Genomic DNA, 12480 nt, shown 5'->3' with positions numbered 1-12480 from the left:
TCCTTCCCTTGCCAGTTCTCTCTCTCTCTCTCTCTCTCTCTCTCTCTCTCTCTCTCTCTCTCTCTCTCTCTCTTTCTCTCTTGGCAGTTCCCCTCCTGGCTGACTTGCAGGCAGAACAGTGCTGAATGTGCTAAATTAGGCCATTAGAGGAATTCATTTCTCTTTATTAGCCTGTGTCAAATCCTTTTTATTAGTGGCTGAAAACGACCTCTCTTCTGCAGTAAAATGTCAGGCCAGTTCAGCCCTTTTATTTGTTCTGCACTGACGAGGATCAAACTTTCCCTGAATTAGTGCAGAGAGATTTATTTCCTCCAAATTTTGAATGGCTTAAGGGGAAGAAAGACAGGGAGGGGGGTAGGCAGGGGAATGAGGGTTCGCAGTCTTTGGTGGTCAGCCATAAGCTCTGCTCAACTTCGCTGCAGGTTTTATCCAGTTAAGATCTTTCCAAGTGATTTCTCTTTTTAAAGCATTTATTCATGCCAGCAGTGAGCCAAAGAGTCAATAAGTAAATACCGTCCCCAGATCATGAAGAGAAGGTGGCTTTGAGAGAAGGGATAGGTTAAAAAAACAAAAATAGTGCTCATCTGAACTCCAGCTTTGGAAGGGAGGGGAGTGCATTGTCTTTGAACAACCACAGATGTGACACAACATGGCATGTGAAGGTTTCAATTACTTCCAACAGGAGCTAAGTCAATACAGTAGTGGCTGAGCTATGAATCTGAACTTTGAGGTCTTGTTCCTGTCCGGAATTTGCCAGGGAGCCTGTATTATAGGGGTTGCCTATGGAATTTTGCCACCTGAGGCAAAAGGCAAAATGTCACTTTCCCCCCTTTCACATACAGAGACCAACTAGCATAATAGTTGAATATTATTTCATCAGGCATGATGGGATAGCACTCTCTATGAGACCTAAGGACTTAGCTTGGCAGGCTGCATGGCAATGCATAGGAGGCTGCATGGTACACACAGTTCTATCTTCCAACACGCCATACGTGTGCTAAGCATGGAGTGCTGGACTTCAGAGTCAACAAAAGACATCATTACATACTTGCCAGTCCTAGACATATATAGCCTGCAACTGAAAATGTGGATTAATATCCGTGAAAGTTTAAATGAAATAAATCATTCTTCCCTCCTTGCTTTATTTTTTATACTGCATTTTAGACTAACATCGCTATCTCTCTGAAAAATCACCCAAGGTGATAATGATATACTTATTTTTTAAATACCTGGAAAATCCAAGGATTCTTTTGTCCAAGTAGTTTTTCAACAGGTGCAAATCAAAACAATTTTAAACCTGGTACAAATCTGTTCTCATGAGGAGAAGAAGATAGTGGCACTGAGGTCGGGAGGGTGACCGGGTGTCACCCCTCTTTTGGAGTGTCACCTGGTGTGGTCCGTACCCCCCTGCACCTCCCCAGTGATGCCACTGCCTTCAAATAACCCAGAATTGAGCTGAAACTATTGCTTTATGGCCTCTGTAGAATGTCGATCCCCGGAAGATGTATGGACAAACGTTTGGTTGGTTCAAAATTAGTGTCTCCTTGGCTTCTTAAGAGAATGCCTTGGATCAGATGTCTGTTGCTGACAGAGGATGGGTTCAATAACCCATGGGGTATCATTTATTTATTTATTTATTGTATATTTCCTGCCTATCTTAAGTCAGAGAATTTGAAGTAATAGAACATAGAGTGGTGTAAACCCAGAATATCAGGGCTAGGCAGTTGGCTGCTTGTGATGTGAAAAATTGTGACTCCACTCATCTAGCTCAAGGTGCATACAACCCAAACCAGCCAAATTACTTTGACATACGAGGAAGAAAATCCCACAAGCATCTCTTTAAAGGTAGTGCTGGGCCTCCAAGCTGTCATTCCCAAATGCTTCCATTCACAAGTGCTTCCACGCTGTGCAGAATGGCAAATACATGGAAGGAAAAAAGGATCCATATGTGAAAATCTAGTCATTGCTCAGACATTTGTATCTCAGCTAGGCTTTTTCTTTCTTTTCTTTTCTTTCTTTCTTTGTTTACCTTTCCCATGTCACCCAGTCCTGCCCAACTGTCATATTGTGTCCTGCCAGTTTTATGTTTTAGCAATAAGCAACTTGAAGCCTTCACAGACACATTCTGTTTAAGACTGCCTGGATGAGTGAAATGACCTCCTACCTGGCAGGAATCAATACAACTACTACTCTATTGTACTATTTTCTTCACTTTCCTTACAAATGACTGTTTTCTCATGATGAGTGTTCACACCCACTCATAATGGGTGAAAAAGACACCAGCTAAGAGAGTGTCCTTGTCTTTTTTTATGCACAGAAAACAGTGTCAATATTTGCGGGGGGGGGGGGGGGGGGGTTTAAAGTTATTGTACCCCTGAGTTGCCAGACAATATATTATTTTTCTTTTACAGGGCCTGCAGGTTGAGTTATTTGTCCAGGGTATAAAAGTTATACTGCCTTTTTTGGTCAGAGTCTGTTCTTTCATTCTCTCTCCTGATCATTGGCATAGGAAAGGCTACTGGAGGCTGTTCCTTGAAGATTCAGACCCCTGTCCCCTGGTCATGGCAAAATCTAAGAACAGATCTATTGCTCTATAAGGCCCTACATTCTCCAAAATGCTTGAAGGAAATATCATCCCATAATCAAACCAGGACTAATCGGAGAGGCTGTAATGTTCTGAGATACAAGAACAGTGACTTATATTCAGAAAGCAGATTAGAAAGCAGTACTGAAAACTTTCAGATAAGCTAACCAGTAACCAGTTCCAGAAGGACAACACACCTGTGTGATCCTTTGAGCCAACAAAATAGCTATTTGGATCAAAAACTAATATATTAAGTCTTGCACCTGAAGAAGATTCTAAATAAAACAGACAATTACCTGGATTCCTGTCATGTATTTGCATGCTTCTGCCCATGGATTACTGTTTACTATACCTATATTACTTCTGTTTGTGGTTTTTTATATGTAGTTTTGTTCTGCCCTATATTTGTGCTCGCCTTGAGTAAAACATCAACTAACTGTACATCAGTTGTTCATTAAAGTTTAGTGTGTTGGATCTTGCTTCTTCCTTTATGCATTTAAATGTTTATATATACTGTTTTTTCTGGTTAAGTTTGGGCACATGACATTTATTAATAAAATATAAGCCCTTATTTAGGTTTTTATATATAGGTATATAATACATACACAGAGACACCAGAGATTGTGCTATTATAATTTCAGTTTACATTTCATAGTACAGTTGTGCTGTTTTAAATTTTGTTTCTATTGTATAGCCAACTAGCTCCTGTTTTACAGAGTTTTACTCTGTTTTACACAGTAGGAATAGTAATTATGCACTCCATTAGGCCAGGAAAAGAAGTCTGGAGTGGTCACTTACGCATTGTCAAAGAAAAATAGAAATGATTACCAGAGAAGAAGAAGAAGTCACAGGTTTTCACTTTGTTCACATATTCAAACTTATATGATGATCTGTGTGAATAAATAAAACTTTTGCAATAATTAAAGTAATTTAAAATAAAAATACAATTTCAGAATAGTGGCCAAAAGTCTGGCTTGGTGATGTGCTTATCAACTTAATCTGCTGGAGGTGCTACCTGTGGACATGCATATTCAGCGGTTTTGCTCTCCATTCCATTCCCTCCTCTTTAAATCAGACTTTCAAATAGAGGACACCTTCAGGCAACAATCCACTGACAGTCCTTCAAAGAGAGGACTGCACTCTGTAAAGCAGGACACATAGACGACCCTATAGTAGCATTGTTGACATTTTCTCCTTTCTGCATTGTAGGATTTTGTGTTCCTTTGGAGTTCTTGAGTTACAGAGGTGTCCCCTTTTGCCTGGGCTTTACAAACTGCTGCCGCTGCTCCCTTCCCACTATATGTACTTTAATTCTCTCCATAAAATTGAAAAGGAATTTGTGCAGTGTGGAAAGGCTGGGGGTGTGCTCCTGAACTCCTACCACCTGGCATTACAGCTTGGATTATTAGTTCCTAGTAATTTAGTGCCCTTGTGCAGGGTCGATTTGTGCCTTTCATTTCTAATTGATCTAGTGGCTGTTTAAATGGCAGCAGGCATCTGTTGAGAGTAGGAAGGTTCATAAGGCGAAATAATTCATAACACCGTCTGGAATTTGCCTTTCATATCCCTCAGCTAAGCCTCAGCAGGGCTGCCTAAATTACGACCAGGGAGGTTCCCCCCCACTTCTCGTATTCTGCTCATGGCTTGGGGAATCTTGCATTAAACTGGGATCAGTCTAGATTAGACTGTAATATGCTGCAGTATTAGTGCCTGCAAATGAAGACTTATACTAGAGTTTAACCCCTTCACCTGCCTTTCTCTTTGTCTTGGTCCTGGAAGCCTCGGCTAATCCGTTGGTTCCTCTGATTTGTTGTGTGTATAATAGATCTTTCGACTCCTGGGACTCATGGGATAACTTTAGTGCTAAACCTTCAAGACAACAGACATTAGAGAAATTAAAACACGCTTACTTTGATTAAATAAAGAGTGACTTCCAGCCCTTAGTTGAATGGGCATATGGTATTTCCAGTTCATCACTTATGTGAAGGCAAGAGGAAAACATGATATCCGATATCATGTTAGGCCAGTGCTGCCAGTCTCAGCAGCCTGGATGCCGAATTGCTGTACAGAGGTGTGGAGTGCTTAATTTATTTGCAACGCACTTCTCGTGATGTGATGACACTTAGTAGATGAATAGGCAAATGAAATGTTCTATTCTCAGTTGATGCTTGCTTGCATGCTTCCTTTCTCATTTAAACCTTGATCAGTGGCCTTAATTTCAGAGCTAATTGATGCATGGAGCAAGATTGCTCCTGCTGTCCCTGACCACCAGTGTCCACACGTCAATCAGTTTCACTTGCTTAGAAGCTCTATGGATGTTACTTGTCAATACTTTGCAAAAAAGCAGACTGCTAATTGCACAAACATAACCTGAGTGCAATTAGCTTATATATCCATAGGTTCTGTGAAGAGAGGCTGATCAACACATAGGCAAACATAGGACACTGCCTTCTTCCAGCTCATACTATTTATCCATGCAGCCCAGTCAATGCCAGCATCTCTTTACAGTCTGAGACAGAAATCTTTCCAACCATTTTCTATACTACTTTTTGTTACAGGAGAGGTCAGGACTAAACTGGAGGCCATCTACATGCAAAGCATATGGATGTGCTATTACTAAACTGTGGCTTGGTGGTTTGATTTCATAGCAGATTTGTGGCTTTAAAAAAAGCAGGGCAGGAATTAAACAAAAAAGAATCACTCTTTGGTAATGCCAGCTGAGATCCTATATCACACATCTACATTTTGTAACTTTAAAAATCCATAGCTTCAGAAATGCAATAGAACCCTGTTAGTAAATCACACAGATGTGCATCTGGACACCAGCAAGAGTGCTGTGATGCACACAGGGCATTTCTGATGTCCATCAGGCACTGATATTCTGGCACTTCCTAGCTGGTGTCCAAATGCACCTTGGGGAGTGCCCCAATGCATATTGTTGCCCATTGCATATGAGGCATTGTCACACTGGCTAGCGTTTTACAACAGGTGTCTATAGGTTGTAATGTCATGACAACCTCCTAGAGGAATACAGATGTTATGAAACTATTCAATAAAAATTTGCTCACACATAGGACCACTATGACACTGTACATCCCAAACAGAATGGCAGCTGGTTTTTGGACCTTTCTCTTAAGGGAAAGCAGTAGGAAATCAAGCTCAAAGCTTAGAAAAGTTACTTTTTAGATGAAATTTTTCATAATAGCCAGTAGCTGGGGGATTCTGTCCCTGTCATCCAAAAATAATTTTTTTCCAAGCTCTGCTCAAGCTTCATTTCTGCAAAGCAGAAAGTCACTGCCCTTTTCAAATATCTGGATGAAGCTAATTTCTTTTTAACAGGGGTGGTCCTTTCAAACCATTTTGGAAGTACTGCAGATTCTTCAACCCTCAAACTGGTAACAGTTAAAGAAACTGAAAATCAGTTGTTGTGTCAAACTATCAAAAAAACCAGAACTGACTTTGGTGACATGCATAAACTGCTATTTCATGTTCCTTTGTTCTTAGGCATCCTCTTTTCCCCCTCCTTACACTGCTGTTTGAGAAGTGTGAGCAGGCGACACAAGGCTCGGAGTGTATCACTTCTGCCAGCTTTGATGTCGACATTGAGAATTTCGTCCATCAGCAAGAACAGGAGCACAAACCATTCTTCAGTGATGACCCTGAACTGGACAACCTGGTAATGTTTTGACCTGGACCAGTTATTTGTATTAATTGATCCTCTGTTCTATATGTCTGTCAACAAACTCCCCCCGCCCCCCCCCCCGCCCAAATTGTCTATAATCTCTAGTCCAGATTGGGTCATGAGCATGAATATTGCTTATAGAAGTTATTTGGTGGGATTTTGTAACAGAAAGAAACTTTTTCCACGCTCTGGAGTCAGAGACATATCAGTCAGGGTTAATACCAAAGAGACCCAAGTTGTGCTACATGAGAAGTAGCTGCATGTGTCTTATTTTGCATAGAGGAGCCTGCTTCCAGGTATTGCCAGCAGCCATTCACAGTGGAAATTTTTACAGCTGTCAGCTCAGGAAGATGTCACGATCTGTTACATTAGAGCAATTTGAGGAGAATGGTTACATTTGGGAAATGACATTTTTTGAGAAGGAAATAACCAATCTGGAGAGAGGATACTGTTGCCTAAGGGGAGAAAGCTTCTGACATTAAGGAAGGCTTTCAGTTTAAAAAGAGTGTGAAACCATACCAGTGATAGATATCCTAGATTCATGCTTTTGGCTGGCTGTGTGTGTGTGTGTGTGTGTGTATGACAGGTAGTGTAATAAAATACGCCAAGAATCACCTAGCCTAAAGAAAATGGGCTTTATGGTCTCTATCTTACGTACTAATAGTCCATGGTTTTATAAAAGGCTGGGGAGCAAAGCTAATATTCATCGTGTGACAGTCTCTTAGGTTTCCATATTACAACTTCAGATGAAGAGGCAGGGCTGGCTACGGTCACCAAAAGAGAGAATATAAAATGGCACTGATCTTTATATGATTTAAATATGCTAATTTATATACAGGCTGGCATCCTGTTCAGAGGTTACAATAGACACAAACTGACATATATTTGCATAAGGCTGAATTGCACCATTGCATAATGTTTGAATTCTCAGAATGGCATAGTGACACCATTGGGACCATTGTGCAAATGGACCAGCAGCACGCCTATTGCACATCCATTCTGTTGCACTCAGGGTCCCAATGTGCAAAGGGAGCTCCCATCACATGACAGGCTATCTTGCACTGTGCCCAGTGTACAGTGGGACCCATTATACAATGTGACACTGTGCAAGATCCTCCCATGTACATTATTGTGACAGGGACGTGGCTGCATCATTGTAAAGTTACACTTTATAGACTCTGATGCAGTGTCTAAGTAACAGTTAAAAGCATATCCATAAGGGAGGCGAAATACCTGCATACACTCCCTTGAAAACAGACATGTGACCAAGCTATATCAAAATGGGGTCAAGATGGCAAAGTTATAAATGAAGAACAACACACAAGCTAGGAGAGACATGCAGCAGTTTGCTTTTGCCTGAACTTCTTGGAAAGGGCAGGATTTCATCCCTTCTCACCTATACCCCTGATGAATTAATTAAGTACAAATTACTTTGAACTCAGTTTGCAGCACTTGAAGTACTCTGAGGACAAAGGGAGAAAGTGGAAAAGGAGGAAAATGTGGGGCATTTTAAAAGCAGCTGAAAAGCAAGATTATACAGTATTAGTCAGGACTGTCTCTGCCAGATCATTATAGCTTGCAGTTATGTTCCTCTATGCACCTTCATCAGCAACTGGCAACTTGTCTTGGGCTGGCACTGTATCTTAAAGTCCCAGAGCATACAGTAGTCTTGAGCACACATGAAGCATACACTTTGCTAAAGCTAAACAGGCACAAATCCATTCAGTGCCTGGATGAAAGACCGCCTTGAAACACCATCTACACCACCTTGTATTCTTTCATGAATAAAAGGCAGAATAGAAATGTACCATAAATGTACATATTCAGAATCATATTTATTTGTTTATTTATTTCAAATGCTTCTGCTAGTTATGTTGTTCCCTGTACCTTACTAGGTCATGGTTGCCTGGTTTACATAATTAGTACATAGTTATCTCTCTTAGGTATTCATTATGCAAATCCGTGTATTGTGACTGGCCAGCCCCATTATTACCCAAATGGAGCATATAGCTCTGAATAGTTATAAAGTTGTTACAGCTCAGTGCCTATGCTGATCATTCCTCTTAACTGGCTAGTATAATCCTGTCTTCCTGACTGCTTTGGTATCTTTAGGATCTGACAGCAAAATTGCTGCCTCAGCTTCTGGGCCATTCGAGGAAGGGAAATCCCCTCACAGAAAGGTTAATTTGACCTACAAATGTAATAAATACCAAGAGGAAAACTTGAAAGATATTAGAATTGACTGTGTAATGAGCCCAAACATGCAGTTCTTTATCAGTCTTTCTCAGATATTCTGAAGGGGTAGGCAATCACCACACATTTACTTTTGTTTAGAGGCACTGGATCCATTTTCCTGGATTCTACTCATGCCCATTTTTATAATTATTCAACCCAGGAGCAATTTGGACCCACCCCATCCTTGGCTGCCTTTCTTCGGTGACATTGCAAGGATCCATCCCCTCGGGGCCTGAAATCTCAGTGAATGGGGTGCCGCTGATCTGGCAATCCCACTCCTGACCTTTGCTACTGTGATCTCTAAACTGATGCTCCATGAAGCTCTTCAGGACCTTGGAGAAAAACTTAAATGGTTGGCTCCCAGATCCAGCTGGTTGGCACAGCTAGCCTTAGGGTGGGCTTGAGTGGGTGAAAGTGGGATTTTGCTGAAGTGCTGAGACCCTGGTAGCTGCTGAGGGAAGCAGATGTGACACTGAGCCTGCTAGGTTGGTGGAACCACAAACTTCATACGAAGTTGGTTTTTGAAAACCCACACCTCCTTAGGCATCTTCTTTTGCATATTTGATGTGAATCAGCATTCTATGGTTTTAACCCTTAACAGGAGCTTCTCTGTTCAAAGTTTGCCTTCATATCTAAAGCACTAAGTGCCTGAAAGGTCTTAGCCTTTCATGGAACCTGGAATCATGAGACAGGAGGCTTTTAAAATTCAGACTTTTGAGAGGAGTGTATAAAGAATTATGTGGTTCATTGAGAACTTGGATATCTTTGCAGCACTGAGATTGCGGTGATTTCTGTTTTAGCTCTGTTTGTTTCCATTTATACAGGGCGATTGGTCTCTTTTCTGAAATTGTTGTGGTATGAAAAATTAATCAGGAAGAGTTTTGAAAGAAGATCACAATGGGTTAAATGCCTGGTTTTTTTTCTCTCTCTTTGTGTCAGGAGTTTGTCTGCTGCATTAACCAGCTTGTTGCAGCCACCTCCTGTTATTTTTGCACAGATTATATTAAAGTTCACTGCTCTTATATCAGCATCCTGTGTCATTTATCCAAGGGATTCAATGTCAAAGTTAAAGCTGAGCCAATGAATTCTGAAGCGTGGCAAGGTGCTGTTGTCTTCCCATGAGGCTAAAAATGACTTGACCATACTGCCATCCCTCTGTCATTTGGGCATAATTAAATCCAATAAAGAACTCCAGCAACCAGGATGTGGATGAAATATTTCCTTGCCTAGAAAACAGGGTATTTCATCTTTCCCTTCACCTTTCAGTTCTTTTCAGCCCAGCAATATCAGCAATTGCATAAGGTGTTTGACCTGGGTACTTCTCATGCAAACCTAGAACTACCCAAATGCCCTATCTTACACTTCATACTAACAAAGAAAAAAACCAAACAACAACCCAATAGTATGTTTTGTCTCTTTCTTAAAGTCTTTAGTGGTGGTAGTTTCTCCATAGCAGTCAGTAGTTCTTGCCTCTTACATAGTAATAATTAATTTATGTATCTGCTATAATTCATTAATAGTGTTATTGTACCACCCCAGTGCCATAAGAGGGTGAGGGTATGTTACACCAAGAAGGAGGCCAGCACTGATGCTCCCAGGTCTGGCGAAAGTGGCTACTCAGCTGCAGGCCATCAGAGCCATCGCAAGACTTCAGCATAAGATCTCAGCAGAGATCCCATTCAAGGTTTGCAAGATTACAAGTCCTATGAAAATGGGAATTCAGGATGTTTTAATTTGTTTTAATATTTTTATGTCTTACCTTTCTTCCCGTATAGGGACTCAAAGTGGCTAACAACAAATGTAAAAACAATAAAAGTTTTAAAAAAAAACAAACACATTTAAAATAGAAAGATAATGTATTTTAAAAAACAATTTATAAAGTTAAGAATGTTAAATTATGAATTATGAAGTTGGGTTTTCAGGAGGCCTGCTATCTTCCTGGTTGGCCATTTTTAGCTGAACCTCCAACACAATCTGCCCATCCTTCCTTGGCACTTTTCAGCACCCCACCCGATTCTCCAAGTTTAGCCTGGTTGCCTTCAGGGATCAAGATGGATTTTTCCCCATGTTATTGAGCTTTTGAAATCAGATTTAAACTAGAGGTCTGCATGTGAAAGGTTGCTATGATGGAGTAAGATATGCTTGCTGTGTGAAGGCAAAGTGAACTAGACACACACTCCCCAATTCCCAAGCAGAGTGTGAGAGGCACAGTGCCCTCTAGAGTTGATTCACAGCAATGTCTGTGGACCTATGAAGAGAAGTTCACTTGGTGGAAATAGACATTTGCTGGTCTTTTTGGAAGATTACAGCACATGTACAATTACCTATTTGGTTTAAGAAAGAGTCAAGTTCTTGAGAAGTTACAAGAAAGAGTCAAGTTACAGTGAGAAGTTTAACAGAAAGCCACAAATTCTCAGAACAGATAATGGAGGTGAATTTACAGGAAACTTAATACAAAGCTTTTTAAGATACCATGGCACTGAACATCAAACAACTATTATGTATTTTCCTGGAATCTATGCCCAAACAATGAGAAGATACTCAAACAATGAGAAGATATTACTCTAGCTCCTGATAAATAACAAGAAGAACTTAGTGTGATAACCAATGAGACACTCAAGGCACCCAACCCACAAGAAAGGAATGTGGAGGTGCAATAGACCTAATAAAGGAAAACTATTTCTTTCCTGCCTTGCAAGTTTGATGAAGTACCAGAGCAATTAGACAAGATGCCAGCAAAAGAAAGAGACAAATGAAAAACAGCTGCAGAAAAGAAACTGTCTCCCCATAAGAACAAAACTTAGACACTTCTGCAAGGAAAGAATATTGTTGGGTGTAAGTAGGTTTTAAGATCAAACATGACACTCAAGGAAAGATTCAGAAACACAAAGCCAGATTAGTACCAAAGGATATTCACCAGTTGTGAACCATACTACAATGAGAGCACTCTTAAGTGCTGCTGCAGCAAGAAAAATGTATGTTGAACATTATGATCTAAACACTGTTTTTCATCGTGGAGAATTACAAGAAGACATTTATATGAAGCTACTACTAGGCTTTGAAAACAAAGACAAACTTTGAAATTTGCAAACTTTGGAAGAGCATTTATGGATTAAAACTGCTGCTAGAGCATGGAACAAAAAGCTGAATAAAGGTCTGGAAACCATGCCCTACGAGGAACGACTTAGGGACCTGGGAATGTTTAGCCTGGAGAAGAGAAGGTTAAGAGGTGATATGATAGCCCTGTTTAAATATTTGAAGGGATGTCATACTGAGGAGGGAGCAAGCTTGTTTTCTGCTACTCCAGAGACTAGGACCCGGAGCAATGGATGCAAACTGCAGGAAAAGAGATTCCACCTCAACATTAGGAGGAACTTCCTGACAGCAAGGGCTGTTTGACAGTGGAACACACTCCCTCGGAGTGTAGTGGAGTCTCCTTCCTTGGAGGTCTTCAAGCAGAGGCTGGATGGCCATCTGTCGGGGATGCTTTGATTGTGATTTCCTGCATGGCAGGGGGTTGGACTGGATGGCCCTTGTGGTCTCTTCCAACTCTACGAGTCTATGATTCTATGATTCTATGATTATTGAGAAGAAGTTAACCCAAGGGAATAATGATACAAGATACAAAGACAGCAAGTGGACATATGTCTTAACCTGTGTTGACGATCTGATCATCTGTAGTGAGAAAAAAAGAAGGCAGTAATAAAGTCATAGGTCATTTAAGCAAGGAAGTAGAAGTGTAACCAGAACCTTACGAAAGAATCCAAAAAATACAGGCATCAGTGTCGATCCAGATCAACAGTGCTGGTAGGGACAGGTTCTTTTGTAACATTTCTGGGTTTCAGTTTCCCATCAAGCCATGCTCTTTGCAGAACAACGATAGATCATAGCTGATAGTGCTATATTGTTGCTTTAAAAATCCATCCCCCACTGCAGCTACTGTAAGAGTTGCAGTCAGGCCCATAGCCAGAAATGCTGA

At 40.8% G+C, this 12480-nt stretch overlaps 1 protein-coding gene across 9 annotated transcripts in view; it reads left to right on the top strand.

The window, feature by feature from the left end:
* Positions 1-12480, top strand: part of LOC149306854 (homeobox protein PKNOX2) — a 262919-nt gene that overhangs the window by 200493 nt on the left and 49946 nt on the right. For all 9 annotated transcript variants that reach the window (XM_089537725.1, XM_089537722.1, XM_089537717.1 and 6 more), the window contains one exon: positions 6089-6260. In XM_089537725.1, the coding sequence (XP_089393851.1) occupies positions 6089-6260 (172 nt within the window). The remainder of the gene's footprint in view (positions 1-6088; positions 6261-12480) is intronic.

The sequence above is a fragment of the Sceloporus occidentalis genome, unplaced genomic scaffold, assembly GCF_023333645.1.
Source record: "Sceloporus occidentalis isolate IW3139 unplaced genomic scaffold, rSceOcc1.0.p SCAF_9, whole genome shotgun sequence".
Classification (NCBI taxonomy): Eukaryota; Metazoa; Chordata; class Lepidosauria; order Squamata; family Phrynosomatidae; genus Sceloporus; species Sceloporus occidentalis.
This window is presented reverse-complemented; position numbering and strand designations above follow the sequence as displayed.